The sequence below is a fragment of the Rhineura floridana genome, chromosome 13, assembly GCF_030035675.1.
Source record: "Rhineura floridana isolate rRhiFlo1 chromosome 13, rRhiFlo1.hap2, whole genome shotgun sequence".
Taxonomy (NCBI): Eukaryota; Metazoa; Chordata; class Lepidosauria; order Squamata; family Rhineuridae; genus Rhineura; species Rhineura floridana.
Window position 1 is genome coordinate 29,138,472 of NC_084492.1, and position 18,376 is coordinate 29,156,847.

The window sequence follows — 18,376 nt, forward strand, 5'->3', positions numbered from 1 at the left end:
GGATCCATCTTTTAATATTTGCAACTGTTTGTTATGTTTGGAAACATCTTATACCAACAATAGAAACTCAAGTGTGAAATTAAAGTATTGATGTTTAATTGCTTCCGTTCACATTATAGTGCAAGGCAAGGTAACTTGTCTACCTTCAATCTTAACTTGCTGAGTTTCCCACATTAAAAGTTTAGGATGTGTCTGCTGCCTGACTACTTTTATATTATTTTAAATCCATTTATGAAAGGCATTTCAGAAAAATAAATCTTTTCATATTTACTTTGCATGGTCACATTCCCCTAGTTAATATGATGAAAGACCCAGATAGCAGTTTGATTGGGGGAAGGGAGGTGTTTTATACTAACATCTTACTGTCTGAGGTGAAAATTCCACAAGCCACCCAATTTGCTTTTTTTTTAAAAAAAATATATGTTACCAATTTGCTTCCCCTTAAGCATATTCCAAAGTCTGGCAGCTGCTCAAAGCAATACACATCCTGTTATGGCTTCTTCTGAATGTGTATGAATTACGCCAGAGGTGATGTGAAAGCTTGTCTGTGGTGGCTCATTTGCACAGGGAAACCTCGTGCATGCTAATGTGTGTGTGTGACCCAGATCTCAATTTAAATTGAAAATTCTCCCTCAGTGCAGTCATTTCCAGTGATTATGGATAACCCTCTCACTTTGCTCAGTCATGTCACTTCCTATAATAAACACACCGTTTCAAAGGTCAAATGTAGGGTGGCATTCAATGCTAGTCCTACTCAGAGTAGACTCATTACCATTAATCATGTCCATTAACATAGGTTAATTTCAATGGGTGATGCTTAGTAACAGTTGAATTCACTAATAGGCAAAAAAACCCTTGTGGTTTAAGAATGTACCTGTAGCCAACAGATATTTCTATCAAACTTTAAAAAGCAGGGAAATTGGGCAGCTAGACAACTGTCGTCTGCCACCCAAATGTAAAACCAAAGCTGACCCTGATTAGCCAAGCCAAACGGCTGTTAGTCTGGTGTTGAGAACACTGACAGCAGCTTCTTACTGAGCATGCTCGCACTATCATAGACTCCAATGTTAATTTTCTTAAATTAATTAAAAACCAGCCAAGCATTTTTTTTAACTTTTAAACTTCAGAAGATGAAAGTCAGAGTATGGCGCAAGGTCAGTAATAGGATTACAGGGACTCTATGAACATGGGTGATTTTTAGTTAATTTCAACAACACTGACAAAAAAACCTCCAAGGATCTGATTTTTTTTTACTACTATTTCAGATTTTAAACTCTGGATTTTCTCTGAGTGTTTTGTGCATTACCATGAAAACTGAGATTGTTATGCAAGCATTTCTAAATTCAGGACTATACGATTTGTAAGATTTTGTTTTGAAATAAACTTATGGGAAGCAGTAGAATGGCATGGGGGGTATTTTCAATTTAACATGGTGGAATGTAAAAAATCCATGCCGGCTACAACTCTTAATGTTTTCTTGCCAGTTTTCCCTTCAGTCCCATCTGACTCAAGGAATTTGTGCACAGTAGGGGCATCTAGTGTAAGAAGACTTATGTGAACATAAACTCTGTAACTTGCTTCATTTGTATTCCATTGAAGAAGCATCTCTTAGAGCTGTGATTAGAATAGGACTGGATTGGTTTTAAAGATTTTATTAGGAATTCAGATATAACACAAAGTATACAAAGGGCCATGCATGCACTGGCGCAAAGGTTAAAAAAAAAGACTTAAAATTGGTTTAAATATTAGAAGTATCAGGTACCACCAATGGGTTCACATTCATTTGCAATTAAAATGGTAGCTTTCGGAGGTTCCTCTGCAACTGGAAAAAAAAGCATTAATAATAATAGATTACCTTGCTTGTTTTGCCTGAGGAAACAGGTGAAAAGTATATTGGCTTCTGGCTATTTAGACAGATAATGGTGTGAATTTTCTTCAGAATGAACAAGCAGCCCTTTGTGCAGGAAGGGAAAAGTGATGCCTGAAATGGGCCAAACTCAGATTTATGTACTTCATGCAACTCTAGCCCACTCTGATAGGGAGAAAGCCCAACTTCTATGATAAAGTATTCCCGTTTAATGCTTCTCTATGTTAAATGGCTTTAAAGTGCTAGTTTATGGTTACTGTAGTTGCTCCATGTGGTGAGCAACTCACGAACCACGTCTGGGGACAACCAATCTATGGGGACCTGCTGAAATGCACTGTGGTTACTCACCATCTGTTAAGTCAACAAAGCTGTCCATGGCATCTGGTAAAGGGACTGAAATCCCCATTGCTTTACGGATTCCATATGTGCTCACAATATCTCCTGGAGCCACTTGTTGTGCGAGCTCTTTTAGGTTACTGGTCACTCTCTCCGCTGGAAAAGTTACAGTAATACACTTTATATAAAGTTTATCTAAACTCTGCAAAATGCTCCCCAAAGCCTGAATATCTGGGTTATGATAGAACAAATTTGCACACATTTGTTTTCTATGGCCACATTCACACCAGACATTTATTCCAGTATTGTTCCGTTTTTCAATAGTCATGGCTTCCCTCAAAGAATCCTGGGAAGTGTAGTTTGAAGGGTTCTGAGAGTTGTTAGGAGATTCCTATTCCCCTCCCAGGGCTACAATTCCCAGAGTTCTCTGGGAAGAGGGACTGACTGTTAAACCACTCTGACAACCCAAGCTGCTGTACTCACTTGCTGCACAGTCTTTGCTGGCTCTGCCCTGCCCCTCCACAGGAGGGCTACGCTCATCTCGCTTGGCCTCTCTACCAGCAGCAGCCTGGCAGGCTTCAAAGCAGCCCTCTTCAGCTTGCACTAACCAGCCTTTAAATCCCTGCCAGCAAACACCACCCTCCTAAGCCTCCTCCACTCTTCTACTATGACATCCTGCTTTTGGCAATCTGGAAGGTGTTCCTGTATTGTTCTAGCAATGCTGCACTGTTTGATAATGTGGTTACCTAGGCAACCAGCCTGCAAGCTTCACCCAGCATCAGTTTTAAAGAAGTTACAGGGTAGAGATCACACTAAAGAACTAGAACATGTCTAAAATTTAGAGGTTTAATATGCCATGAGAGCCACACTCACCCAAATGCATCTCTTTATAAGATGGGCCCAAAAGGCAAATCATGTTAGGAGGTGGTTTTGTACTCAGTCGTTCATTCTGAGCATCTTGCAGCTCTTTAAGCAATTTTGTGGTTTCATCAAGTTTTCGCTGGAAGACCTCTGCTTCTGTTGAATAAAAAACAAAGTTGTGGGCAGAAGGCTGGGCTGGGGTGTGCCAAGGGGCCTTGCTAAGCAACTCCTGCATGGTTAATGCTACTCACCTTCTGAGTCAAACTCGTCCACGGGCATCCCAAAATTGGTTACTGCTCTCAGTGCTGTAAGTCTCTCCTTGCTAAGAGTGGAGTCAAACCTGCTGGGTGGATCTATTTCCACAATCTGTAGATAGCAGCAAATGCAGGTTCTTAAAATCAAGCAAAAATAAATGCATACAAAATATTGAAACCAAGCAGTGTGCTTGTGGCAACTCTGAATTTTTTCTTCAAAGTATGTCAGGGATGGGGAATGCGTGGCCCTTCCAATGTCCATTGTCCATTTGGGCAGCAACTGATGTGAACCAAGTTCAACAACATCTGGAGGGCTACACGTTCCCTATTCCTGGCATACATGAATAGATGGGATGGTTTAAAGCACCATAGTTAGTTTTTTATTCCCTTGAGTATAAATTTAGAAGTACCCCAATATTAGCTGGCCAGCTATCATATCTGAGGCAATGATGTTGATACTGCATCCTCAGCACTTACATGTTGACAATAATGTAGAGGCTAGAGTGTTGGACGAGGACCTGGGAGACCAGGGTTCAAATCCCCACTCAGTGAAGCTTGGTAGGTAACCTTGTGCCAGTCACCCACTCACTCTCTCAGGCTAACCTACCTCACAGGGTTGTTGTGAGGATAAAGCGGAGACCAGGAGAACCATGTACACCACCTTGAGCTCCTTGGAGAAAAGGTGGGATTCTAAATCTAATAAATAAAAACACAAAAGGAAGACCTTTAAACCATCCTAGAGAATCTCACCCTTTTGCTAATAGGGTCTGATGAAGAGGATACCTCATCAATACATTTATACCTGAAAAAAACTGCTTTAAGTGTCACTACAGGTATTTTAATATAGACAGCTGAGCAACTACAGTGCCTTGCAAAGGTAGTCAGAACCCTGACCAATGCTCTAATATTACTGAATTACAAATGGTACAAGAATTTCATTCTGTATGATATTTTATTTTGAAACACAAACTCAAAATCAATTATTGTAAGGTGACATTGGTTTTATGTTAGGAAATGTTTATAAGAAAATAACAAACTGAAACATGTTGCTTGCATAATTATTCAAACCCCCTCCCCATAATATTTGGTAGAGCCACCTTTCGCTGCATTAACAGCTTTTAAGTCTTTTGGGGTAGATATGTACCAGCTTTGCACAGAGTGTCAGAGGGATTTTGGCCCATTCTTCTTGACAGATTCGCTCCAGGTCATTCAGGTTGGTTGAACATCGCTTGTGGACTGCAATTTTCAAAGAGCGCCACAGATTCTCAATGGGACTGAGATCAGGACTTTGACTGGGCCACTGTAGCACACTCACCTTTTTGTTCTTAAGCCATTCCAATATTGCTTTGGCCAAGTGCTTGGGATCATTGTCCTGCTGAAAAATGAATTTCCTCCCAAGCTTCAGTTTTTGAATGGACTGAAGCAGGTTCTCTTGCAGTATTTCCCTGGATTTTGTTCCATCCATTCTTCCTTCAATTTTAACAAGATGCCCAGTCCCTGCTGATGAGAAGCATCCTCACAGAATGATGCTCCCACCACCATACTTTGTAGGGATGATGTGCCTTGAGGCACAGTGTTAGGATTGCGCCACACATAGCACTTTTGAGTTTTCGCCAAAAATGTACCATTGGTCTCACCTGAAAGGTGATTTTCATAGGAAGGGGCCATCACTGTGGGAAATAGTTCCACCTATCGTGCGAAGGCAAGAATGTTTTTGAAGTCAAGACTAGGGGCGTCATGCCCCTCCCACTCTCCAGTTCATTCGTAGCGAGTCTAAAAGAGATATCTAAAAATACAAGAACAAGGCCAACAGGCCCGCCAGGAAAATAACATAATAGTCACATGCATAACAACATGACTCTAACCTAACTACATAACATAACAGAACTAAAAGTCTTGACTTCACTCTTACATTTAAATATAATATGGAAACAATAACATGTAACCCACTGATAAAATCACTAGTCATCCTCCAACTGGGAGGGTCGTGATGGCCCCTTCCTATGAAAATCACCTTTCAGGTGAGACCAATGGTACATTTTCCATAGGAAGTGGGCCATCACTGTGGGATGTACCAAAGCAACCCATATAGGGAGGGACCATCCGCATGTTAATCCTCATTAAGAACCTGTTGCAACACTCGTCTGCCAAAAGAAGCATCAGCAGAGGCATAACAATCAATTTTATAATGCCTTATAAACGAGTGTGGGGTAGACCAGACTGCGGCCCTACAAATATCGGCAACAGGAGCATTAGTGGCAAAAGCAGCCGAGGTGGCAGCTGACCTGGTAGAATGAGCCGTTATACTAGCTGGAACTGACAGCTTCAGGGACTCATACGCTAAAGTAATGCATGCCCTTAACCAACGAGATAAGGTAGAATTAGATACTTTATGCCCCATAGACCTTGGATGAAAGGGTACAAACAGAGACTCCGTTCTTCGAATCTCTTAGGTCCTAGACAGGTATGACTTGAGAGCCCTCCGAACATCCAACGAATGCCAAGCCTTCTCGAGCGGATGGGTAGGATTCGGGCAAAAGGAAGGTAAAACAATGTTCTGGTTGCAATGAAAAACTGAATCGACCTTGGGACGAAAGGAAGGGTCAGTCTTCAGCACAACAGAGTCCTTATGGAAGACGCAGAGGTGTCCAGCAGAAGACAATGCGCCCAACTCCGAAACGCGTCTGGCAGATGTGATTGCAATCAGAAACAGGACCTTGAAGGACAGTATGCGTAGGGGCACAGTCCTGATGGGTTCAAACGGAGGGCGTTGCAAAGCCTGCAGGATTTTCGGCAAACTCCATGAGGGGAACCGATGGACAACAGCCGGAGAGCGTAGGGCGACTCCCCTCAAAAAACGTTTAATGAACGGATGTGAGGAAATATGATCTCCAGGAGAGGACACTGAGAGAATGGATGACAGAGTAGACGCATGTCTACGTAGAGTGTTGGGTCGAAGTCCCATCATAAAGCCACTATGGAGAAATTGGAGTACCTGGTGCACATTGGCCTGGGATGGATCGTGGTGGTGGGACTGACACCACTTGGAGAAAGCCACCCAGGTATGTTGATAAATTCGAGCGGTAGATGGTCTTCTCGAGGCCAAAATAATATCAATCACAGCGTCAGACAGTCCAGCTGACCTCAAGTGTCTCCGTTCAAACGCCACGCTGTTAGATTGAGCCAAGTAGGGTCCTGGTGCAGTACTGGACCCTGGGATAGGAGGTCTGGCGTTACTGGAAGTGTCCAAGGATCCATCATTGACATTGCCAGAAGATCTGAGAACCATGGTCGGCGTGGCCAAAATGGTGCTATCAGAACCAGCTGTGCCCTTTCGGTTCGCGCCTTCCTCAAGGTTTTGGCTAACAATGGTATGGGAGGAAAGGCGTACAATAGACCGTCTGGCCACGGTGTTGTCAGAGCATCCACTGCTTCTGCTGTTGAGTCCAGGTATCGGGCAAAGTACCTTGGAAGCTGGCAATTGTGACTGGAAGCAAACAGGTCGACTGAGAGGGTGCCGAATCGACACTGGAGACGATGGAAAATGGCTGGATGAAGTTTCCATTCTCCCGGGAAGACCTGTTGTCTGCTGAGCCAGTCTGCTGTCACATTCAAAATCCCTCTGAGGTGCTCTGCTTTCAGGGATTGTAGATGTTGTTCTGCCCAGACAAAGATGAGGGAGGCTAAGTCCTGCAGAGGACGAGACCTGGTGCCCCCCTGTCTGTTCAAATGTGATTTTACACACGTGTTGTCTGTTCGAATGAGCACATGATGCAAAGGGAACAGAGACTGAAAATGACATAGAGCTAAGTGGACAGCCTTTAGTTCCAGCCAGTTGATGCTTTGAGATTGCTCTGCGTTGGACCAAACCCCCTGAACATACTGGGAGTTGCAGTGGGCTCCCCAACCTATGAGGCTGGCGTCTGTGGTCACGACGGTTCTGCGGGGTTCTCTGAACGACGTGCCCTTGGAGAGGTGTTGAACCTTGGTCCACCAGCGGAAGGAGAGGCGCAGAGCGGGGCTCAAACGAACTTTGCGATGGTTGGAGCTGGCAATGTCCTTTTGAAAAGGCAACAGAGTCCACTGAAGGGGCCGAGTGTGAGCTCGAGCCCAGGGCACAATGTGGATTGTGGAGATAAACATCCCGAGCGCTCTGGCGAGAAGCATGACGTCTGCGGATGTTTGTTGCATCAGGGACCTTGCGATGCTTGTGATGGCAGTGATGCGATCTGGAGACAGGAAGACCATTGCCTGCAGGGTGTCCAACATTGCCCCAAGATGTAGTAGGCGTTGGGTTGGTTGGAGATGGCTTTTGTCGAAGTTGACAAGCCAGCCGTAGGTCTGCAAAACATTGAGGGTGATCATTAAATGATGATGAGCCAGCTCTTCAGATTTGGCCCGTATGAGCAGATCATCCAAATATGGGTAGATATGAACCCCTTGGGTCCGAAGGTAAGCCACTAGGATGAGTAGCACCTTGGAAAATACTCTTGGAGCAGAGGAGAGGCCAAATGGCATCGCTCTGTATTGAAAATGTTGGTGGCCAAAGGTAAACCGAAGAAACTTTCTGTGGGCTATGCAAATGGGTACATGGAGATAGGCTTCCTTAAGGTCGATAGAAGCCAGGAAGTCTCCTTCATGCAGACTCTCGGTAATGGAATGGAGAGATTCCATTTTGAACCTGCGGTATGTTACAAAACGGTTGACAAACTTGAGATCCAATACCGCCCTCCAAGATAAATCTCGTTTTGGCACAGCAAATAGGAGGGAGTACACCCCTTCCGATCTCTCAGTTGTGGGAACTGGCTCTATTGCCGCTATGTGCAAGAGGTGATGTATAGCTGTCTGCATGATGTTGTGCCTGGCTGGTGCCCTTGGGCAAGGAGACGGGTGGAATCTGTCTGATGGGGTTGCCCAGAACTCTATGGTATAGCCATAAGTGAAGAGGTCCCTGATCCAGGGGACCGTAGTAAGGCGCAGCCATCGATCTCCAAAATTAAATAATCTGCCACCTATGGGGATGGCGTTAATACTACTTGTGTAGGCGAGGACCTCCCCTATATGAGGACGATGAGTTGCCCCTGCGCCCTTGGTACTGACCTCTGCCCTGGGGGCGTCGGTTCCAGGAGCCCCTGAATGCGTTGGAATCATAGGGTCTGAAATCGCGGCCTCGTCCTCCTGGTTGCGTTCCTCGAAAGGGCTGGTTAGAACGAAAGGAGGGAAATCGCCTGAAGGGCCTGTGGTCGATGTTCTTGACTGTGGCTAGAACCGGTTTGTGGGCGTCTTTTGGATCAACCAGAACTGCCTTTAGAGCTTCCTCACCGAAGAGTAGAGATCCGGAGTAAGGAGCCTTGGACAGGTTCAATCTGGCCGCTGAATCAGCTTGCCAGTGACGAAGCCAGAGGGTGCGACGAGCGACTATTTGAGTCGTCATGGCTCGTGCCCCTAATTGGGTGGCATCCAAAGTGGCGTCGGCCACAAAGGCTGCTGTCTTACGTAGTTTCAATAGTGCTCTTTTGAAGGCGACAGGATCAGGGTTATCATCCTCTAGAAGGTCATCCAGCCACATCATAGATGCTCTGGAGAAAATGGAGGCTGAAGCGGAGGCACGCATGGATAGGGCAGTGGCCTCGTGGTTCTTGCGGAGGGCGAAGTCTATTCGACGTTCAGTAGTATCTTTTAGGTGGGATTCCCCTTCCCTGGGCAAGATAGATCGCGAAACGAGGCGAGCGATCGGTTCGTCTATGCCAGGGACATCTAACTTGGTGGCGAAGTCTGGGGCTAGGGCGTAAAGTCTGTCAGCCGTGTTCTTGAAGCGTTGAGCTTTGAGTGGGTGGGCCCATTCTTCGGAAGCTAATTTGGCAATTGGGTCCGGCACCGGGATGTAGTGTTCAGTAGGTGCAGGGGATTTGAGGACCTTGGCCCCTTTGAGAGTTGGAGCGGACGAAGTTGAAGGCGCAGTCTGGAGACCAAGGGTATGAAGTACCCTACGTGCGAGCGGTTGGTAATCTGAGGTATTGAACAAGCGATACGATGTATCCTCCTCATGATCTGAATAGTCGCTCCAGTCGTCTCCTTCAACATGGTCAGTGAAAGTTAACTCCTCCGCATACGAGGCTTCGTCCGTACATCTGCCTCTGGCTACATCGAAAGGATCTGGTGAGCAGGAAGGATGAGCAGCATGGAACGCACGTTGGTCCATGTTGAGTGGGGGTATGGCAGGAACCTGTGGTAGTGACTGCATTCGTGTGAAATAAGCCAGCATGGCTTGGAGTTGAGAGAGGAAATCAGGAGACAGCTGCAGACCAGATGTGTGAGATGTATGTGCCTGGTGGGCTATTGGAACAGATGTCTGAGGCGGTAAGCCAGAGGTAGGTTCGTTAGGCGAACCGTGAGGGGGAAAGCCAACAAACTCTTCCTCGTCAGATGCAGTAGCAGGAGAATGGAAAATATCACTTATGTGTGTCTGTGCTGTGGTGGTTGTTGGCACAGAGACATAACGAGGGCGCTTTGGTTTACTATGGCTGGAAAGATGTTTTGTCTTAGCCAGTGATTTGGCATGTCTGGTCTTAGACGTGTTAGTATGTTGTGGCTTGGCTGATTGTGGCATGTCTGGCTGATCTGGCACCATGTTGATGGTGACATGCCTGGCTGTTCTGCCATCTTATATGAACCTGGGTGCAGTACACTGCCACGGAGGGGGCAGGATGTAAAGACCCGAACTGGCACAGCGTACTACCACGGAGGGGGTAGGATACACTGGCAGATGGCGAATGCACTGCCACGGAGGGGGCAGAATGCACAGAGGTATCAGCGTTAATATAATATAGGCTGTTTAGAGTAGGCACACTCAGATTAGTGCTGTAGGCTGGGTTTTTTGGCTTGTTCACGGCCCCATAGGGGGCAGGATATGTAATGTAAATCAGATTTAATACAAATCAGCCACTGATATTAAAGCTCCAGCCTTGATAATGTAATCCAGCCACTAGGATTAAAGCTCCACCCTTGATAATGTAATCCAGCCACTAGGATTAAAACTCCAGCCTTGATAATGTAATCCAGCCACTAGGATTAAAGCTCCAGCCTTAATAATACAATCCAGCCCACTAGGATTGGAGCTCCAGCCTTGATAATACAATTCAGCCACTATGATTACAGCCACAGTAATGTGTGTAAATCAGTCGTGTGTAAATTAGTCAGCAGCACATATACACAAACGTACGGATAGTCTGCAGGGGAGGTATCCGATAATAAGGGGAACAAAAAGGGCGGGAAATTCAAATTCTGAAAGAAAATAATGGCGCCCAGAAAAAAGGAGTGGGAAAAAAAAATGACAGAGAGGGAAGAAGCAATGGCGGCCGTCGGAGGCGAACTGGGGGAAGGGCTGCCCAGCACGATCTCGCCAAAAACCGCAGTAGCGGCTCCAAAAAATCCCTGGAGAAAACAGGTAGGGGAAAACGGCCGCCAAAAACCGCAGTAGCGGCTCCAAAAAATCCCTGGAGAAAACAGGTAGGGGAAAACGGCCGCCACCGCAGAGAGAGCCGCCGTCGCGGTCTGAAAAGCCCTCAGTGGGATTTAAGCCACGTTGCGAGGGCGATCTGAGGCAGAGGGTTAACGGCGGGAGCTGCAGCTGCGAGCTCCCGCTGAGATCGGATAAGCCGCAGCCGCGGCAACCGATCAGGGAGGGGGAGGTTAACAGCGATCAGAAGCGATCAAAAGGGGAGAACCGCAGCCGCGGTCCTTGAGGAAGCCCCCTGGCTAAAGAGACAACTGAGCGGGGGTGGGGTGGGGGGCTAGAAACTGCCAAAACGAAGAGAGCCGCAGCCGCGGTCTCAGAGGGAGCCCCCAATCAAGTCAATAAAATGGATTGAATAGCTCTGAGGGAAGGGTGAGGAAGCCGCAGCCGCGGTCCCTGAGGGAACCCTCAGAGGCTAAACACACACAGAAAAAGAGAAAAGATTTAAAGACAAATACGAGACTTAGCTAAATGCTATGTGAAATTCCAATCTTGTTCGTACGAAGGCAAGAATGAACTGGAGAGTGGGAGGGGCATGACGCCCCTAGTCTTGACTTCAAAAACATTCTTGCCTTCGCACGATAGGTGGAACTATTTCCCACAGTGATGGCCCACTTCCTATGGAAAAGCTCTATTTTGGTCTCATCTAACCACAAAACCTTTTCCCACATTGCAGCTGGGGCACTCTCATGCTTTCTGGCAAACTCCAGACATGCTTTCAAATTGTACTTTTTGAGTAACGGCTTCTTTCTTGCCACCCTCCCATACAGGCCAGTGTTATGCAGAGCTCTTGATATGGTTGACTGGTGCACCATTACTCCACTCCCAGCCACTGAACTCTGTAGCTCCTTCAAAGTGATTGTTGGCCTCTCTGTGGCTTCTCTCACAAGTCTCCTTCTTGTTCGAGCACTGCATTTTGAGGGACAGCCTTTTCTTGGCAGTACCTGGGTGGTGCGATGCAGCTTCCACTTCCTGATGCAACTGTGCTCACTGGTATATCCAAACACTTGGATATTATTTTGTACTCTTTTCCTAATCTATGCATTTGTATTACATTATCTCTCACTTCCGTAGAATGCTCTTTGGTCTTCATTTTCCTTCAGATCCACAGCCTGACCAATGATCCTTCAATAGTGGGGTTTTTATCCTGACAATGTGACAGCAACTGTAACGGTTCACAGGCGGAGGCCAATAGCAAAGTCATTATGTCCTCAATAGGGCAATTTCTTTCATCTGTGTAAACTGGGAGCTTCCACAGCACAGGGGTTGAATACTTATGCAAGCAGAATATTTCAGTTTTTTATGTTTCTTACAAACGTTTCCCAACATAAAACCAATGTCACCTTACAATAATTGATTTTGAGTCTCACGTGTTTCAAAGTAAAATATCATACAGAATGTACCATTTGTAATTCAGTAAATGTACCATTTGTAATTCAGTAAAATGAGAGCATTGGTCAGGGGTCTGATTACTTTTGCAAGGCACTGTATCTTGCAAGATAGCATGAAGCTGTGAGGACTAACTTTCAAAGTGCTAAGTATTTCATACAGGTTACTTTATATAGTACAAACTATCTGGTTGTACAGTACAAGAAAACGCTAACTGCTACAGTTAAAATCTGAGTGTGGCACAACAATAAGGTGAACTTTACACACCTTAATTTTCATTCTATGAAAGAAAGGTTGGAATACATAGTTGCAGGTTTATCTCCAATGCTGCATGGTAAAGAGCAAGTGAACTGTTCCTGTATAGGGGTACAAACTTTGGCACTTGAAACATTCTTTTAACTGGCTTGCATGAGACTCTTTTACTGCCTAGAGGCTCAATAAAATTCAAAAGAGTATCACCTCTATGTCCTTGGTTGTAGCAGCCTTTTCATGCACACCTTCAACTTCTTCTGCTGGCTGTAACTGGAAAAGGATGACATAAAGTTTTCAAGTTGCGCAAACCCTTTGATTCGCTACCTCTGACTCAAAGAATCCAGTGTGGTGCCCTCCAAATGTTGGCCACCGCTACTTTAGGTGGACAGCATGAACTTCTCTTAAGTGATAGTTTTGGAATTCACTCCCACAAGAGGCAGCGATGGCTACCAACCTGAATGGCTTTAGAAGAGGACTAGACAAATACATGGAGGATAAGGCTATTAATGGCTAGCTACTAGCCACGATGGCTTTGCTCTGCCACCACGGTTAGAGGCAGTATGCTTCTGAAAACCAGTTGCTGGAAGTCGTAGGAGGGGAGAGTGCTCTTACACTCAGGTCATGCTTGTGGGCTTCACAAAGGCATCTGGATGGCCACTGTGAGAACAGGATGCTGTACTAGATGGGCCATTGTCTTGATCCAGCAGGCTCTTCTTATGTAATCCCAGGCTTCTCATATTACCACTATCATATAGGAAGGAGTAATGTTGCTGTGGCTCACACAACACTGAGGTAACAAAGAAACCTAGTCTGAAGTCAATAGATTTCCACCAGCCTGCACGCAAGATTGCAACCTAAGCTTATAACAAAAGTGTGTAACATCAAGCCTGTTGTCTCCTAATTAATCCATATTACAGAGAATAAATTTCTCAATGACAACTTCACCGGGAGTATCAGCAGGAACCAGCCAAGTTGGACTGATAGTCTGCAGGTATGCCTCCTTCCAATAGGCTTCTCAAGGAGAAATTGTACCTGGTTCCATGAGTAATATTTTTATATTAAGGCTCATCTTGAGTCTATTTGCAGCCAGGGGGAATTATTCCCATATCTATGGACTGCAAGTAACAATAGTCCTGATCAGGAGACGCACATCTGAAGCACTGGGATGCATTCTCAGCACTGCACACAAAAGCTTCCCTTCTTGAACGAGTAGCTAGCACTAGTGGCTCTGATCAGCCCTTGAGGGGTACGGAGAAAAAGGTGCCTGAATTTATTTCATATTTACTGTATATCCTGCCTTTTAGCACTAAAAACATCAAGGCTTACACTCAGATAAGTGAACACAGGATTGCAGCCTTACAGAATAATCCAAACCCAAGATCCACCAGGATGAGCAAGTTTGGAGTAGGTAGATCTTGGGCTGTCCCAGCTGAGCTGGGGCTTCAAACACACAGAGAAGGGTCTCAAACAGACTCATGGAATAGACTTCATTGTCTCTCTGCAGAAGCTGACAGGCTGCTGAAGTCAAGAGAAGCGAGGCAGGCCAATGGAAGGATGGACTTTAGCACTACTTCTTTCCCATCTACAGTTAACAGAATTGTTTCAAGGTTTGCCCCTCTTGGCATCAATTTGTGAGCCTAGGCCTAGAAGTGCGACCCATTTGCAGCAATCTGTAACATGCATGATGTTTCTTTCAATGCTGCTTTGTTACCAAGCCCTGAGAAGCAACAAGCCCGCATATTTTATTTTTACTTGTCTGCTGAGTTAAAAACAAAAAGTTACAGGCTAGAAACAGCAGAGCTGTCACCACGCTTCCCTCCACCCTCCCACTTTCTTTCTGTGTTGCCATCCCGATTAGCTTACATTCTGGCTGTGGAGTAAGTGGCATCACTTCCTCTGCACACCAGTACAGAACCTGATCAGAATGGCAAACTGGAGTACTCCATCTCTGCATTGCCAGCCCAATGATTCACCCAGAGGGGATTCCATGTACTTGCCTGTGTGCAATTCCTGGCCACTAATGGCAAATAGATGAGTGGCTAAAATACAAGCCTAACCCAATCCGTTGGTGTATACAGGTGTGGGAACGGCTCCACTGTCTCACTAGGGGCTCCAAAGTAAAAATGCTTCAGTACTAAAGTACTACAAAAATGGTGCCAAACCATCAGGGAGCCTTACTGGACTTGCAACACATGTCAATGCAGAAGTAAGCTCCACTGAATTCCATGCAAGGTAAACCCTTAGACAAGTGTGTACACAGGATTGCAGCCAGAAGGGAAACACTCAATATTAATTCTGAACAAAAGCCTGAGCAAGCAATTGCTCAAGGATTTTGTTTGGATGGCGTCTTTAAGTGAACAGATCAGATTTGCACTTCCTGGGCTAATATGCATTTGGAACACAGAGTCTTCTGCTTTTTGCACTTCGGTGTTTTGCAATTCAGTGCTTAGCTCAAAAAATGTAAAATTGTGAATATGTCAGTTTTGTTGTTTGTGTTTGGATTTTTTTTTAAAAAAGTACCAAAATGTGTATGAAAATGCATATTTAAGAATAAAATGCACACCAAAAAAATTGTAATTTTTGGTGTAGTTCTGCATCAGAATGATGCAGAAATGAGATGACACACAATGTGAAACAGACATGGATTGAAAACAGACTGCTCATCCATCCCTAGCAATAATTACAATACATCCCAACATTTTCTAGTCCTAGGACTATGTGGAACTTAATTGTCCCCCCCCCCAAATGCTTTTTGGATGTGAGTGCACAAAAGATTCTCTTTAACTATAAGCAAGGATTACTTTTACCTTTTCAAAGTATTCGCCTGCTCCTATGTTCAAAATACTTCATTCTACTTTTGTAGGTTATAGGGCATAAGGTTACACATGTAGCTTTACTTTAGGAGAGAAACATAGCACTGGGGACCACTACAGAGGATTTACTGCAACATAAAACTAGGTAAATATATTAATTTTCCACAACTAGGGTAAGATTGCACTTTTTGCTCCATTGAAAACCAATGTTCACTGTTGATCTTTCCAGTATATCTGCTATAGACCAACCATAGAATATTCTGTTTGGGTAAGTTCTGCAATATCATTTCTAAGCACGGATCTAGTCTTCCCAAATATAAAGTTTTAAAAAACACACAACTCAATCTAGATGGTGCTTCATGCCCTGCTGCAGATGCCACCAGTATGTGTAATATGAACATCTACTGCTAGATAATAAGCGTTTATCACTGTAGCCGTAAGGCTGTGGGCTGACCCACACATACGCTTGAGAGGTAAGGAACAGTTGTTCTTTTCTTTCATGCAGGAACGGCTGAAAATATTTTTTTAATAATTGGGCTTTTGGGATCTCTCCCAGGATTGATTTTTTTCTTGACTGGCTATTTTGCATTTTTTTCATTGCACTGGATTGTTTTTATTAATTATTTTACAGGATTGTCTGCAGGAAAAACAGCATATCAATGCTTACAATTATATGGGGAAGGACCATAGAACATGCTTTGCATGCAGAAGGTCCCGGTTCAATCCCCTGCATCTCAAGTTAAAAAGGGTATCAGGTAGCAGATGATGGAAAGGACCCCAGTCTGAAACCCTGGAGAGCTGCTGCCAGTCAGAATGACAATGCTGGGTCAGATGGATAAATAGTATGACTCAGAATAAAGCAATTTTTCTGTTCCCTAGAATAAAATAGAAAAAGGAAGTATACACGATGGGAGGCTGCAGATGAGCCTTTACCAAGAAGCATCTCCTCATAATGTGCATGTAACCAAGCAAAAAGCTGTCTGTCTGCAGCAGGGGAGTCAAGGGAAGCAAATATTGTTCTTTATCACATGGGAGCATGTTACAGACAGGCAGCCATCTGGGAAGCTGGTTCCACGCACATCAGTTAGTTGTTATAGCCACTTCCTGAATGGTGATTGCAAGCTTTCATTATATTAGGTAAATGTGCAATTCAGTGAAGAAGGTAAACCACTGGACCCAAATCCAGCAATACAGGAATTGAGAGACATTAAATATTAGACTTCTCCCCACTTCCACCAATTGCTTCAACACAGCTCCTTTTACATAACTGCCAGCATAATGAAAAACAAAATGTCTTGTGTATAAAAAGTTCTTCCCAGGGTCTGCTTTTTGAAGGAGCAAAGAGCAGTCTTTAAAAACAGTTGAAGGTAAAGCCCTTTTCAACCACAGAATAGCTCTCCCCTTTTCATCCCAATGTTATCTCTTGCATATTCAGCTGAACAATAGTAAATTAAGCCCACGTATATTCATTTTCAGACTTTTTTTGTTAGGCAAAAAGTGATGAGCAAGAAGATATTTTCTTTCTTTGATGAGCATCATCCGCCTTAGTTGCCATGATTTTCACGCCAGCATTTATACAGTCAGGAGCAGCCAACGTGTTGTTCTCTGGATGTTTAAAAACACTATATTAGAAGCTCAACTGGAGTGCATACCGCAGATCAGAAAAGGTACCGCCAGGGCCAAGAAGATGCCAGCATGGTTAACGAGCAAAGTCAAGGAAGCTCTTAGAGGGAAAAAGTCTTCCTTCAGAAAATGGAAGTCTTGTCCGAATGAAGAAAATAAAAAAGAACACAAACTCTGGCAAAAGAAATGCAAGAAGACAATAAGGGATGCTAAAAAAGAATTTGAGGAGCACATTGCTAAGAACATAAAAACCAACAACAAAAAATTCTATAAATACATTCAAAGCAGGAGACCATCTAGGGAGACAATTGGACCCTTGGATGATAAGGGAGTCAAAGGTGTACTAAAGAACGATAAGGAGATTGCAGAGAAGCTAAATGAATTCTTTGCATCTGTCTTCACAGTGGAAGATATAGGGCAGATCCCTGAACCTGAACTAACATTTGCAGGAAGGGGTTCTGAGGAACTGAGACAAATAGTGGTAACGAGAGAGGAAGTTCTAAGCTTAATGGACAATATAAAAACTGACAAATCACCGGGCCCGGATGGCATCCACCCGAGAGTTCTCAAAGAACTCAAAGGTGAAATTGCTGATCTGCTAACTAAAATATGTAACTTGTCCCTCGGGTCCTCCTCCGTGCCTGAGGACTGGAAAGTGGCAAATGTAACGCCAATCTTCAAAAAGGGATCCAGAGGGGATCCCGGAAACTACAGGCCAGTTAGCTTAACTTCTGTCCCTGGAAAACTGGTAGAAAGTATTATTAAAGCTAGATTAACCAAGCACATAGAAGAACAAGCCTTGCTGAAGCAGAGCCAGCATGGCTTCTGCAAGGGAAAGTCCTGTCTCAGTAACCTATTAGAATTCTTTGAGAGTGTCAACAAGCATATAGATAGAGGTGATCCAGTGGACATAGTGTACTTAGACTTTCAAAAAGCGTTTGACAAGGTACCTCACCAAAGGCTTCTGAGGAAGCTTAGCAGTCATGGAATAAGAGGAGAGGTCCTCTTGTGGATAAGGAATTGGTTAAGAAGCAGAAAGCAGAGAGTAGGAATAAACGGACAGTTCTCCCAATGGAGGGCTGTAGAAAGTGGAGTCCCTCAAGGATCGGTATGGGGACCTGTACTTTTCAACTTGTTCATTAATGACCTAGAATTAGGAGTGAGCAGTGAAGTGGCCAAGTTTGCTGACGACACTAAATTGTTCAGGGTTGTTAAAACAAAAAGGGATTGCGAAGAGCTCCAAAACGACCTCTCCAAACTGAGTGAATGGGCGGAAAAATGGCAAATGCAATTCAATATAAACAAGTGTAAAATTATGCATATTGGAGCAAAAAATCTGAATTTCACATATACGCTCATGGGGTCTGAACTGGCGGTGACCGACCAGGAGAGAGACCTCGGGGTTGTAGTGGACAGCACGATGAAAATGTCGACCCAGTGTGCGGCAGCTGTGAAAAAGGCAAAT

General features: G+C 44.6%; 1 protein-coding gene across 1 annotated transcript in view; it reads right to left on the reverse strand.

Annotated features, from left to right (window-relative positions):
• Positions 1-1,636: 1,636 nt before the first annotated feature.
• The window catches only part of BRD7 (bromodomain containing 7), a 43,930-nt gene continuing 27,190 nt past the window's right edge, over positions 1,637-18,376 (reverse strand). The window contains exons 13-17 of the mRNA XM_061594583.1: positions 12,683-12,745; positions 3,316-3,430; positions 3,077-3,220; positions 2,216-2,359; positions 1,637-1,822 (exon numbers count right to left, since the gene is read on the reverse strand). Of these exons, the coding sequence (XP_061450567.1) occupies positions 1,755-1,822; positions 2,216-2,359; positions 3,077-3,220; positions 3,316-3,430; positions 12,683-12,745 (534 nt within the window). The 3' untranslated portion in view covers positions 1,637-1,754. The remainder of the gene's footprint in view (positions 1,823-2,215; positions 2,360-3,076; positions 3,221-3,315; positions 3,431-12,682; positions 12,746-18,376) is intronic.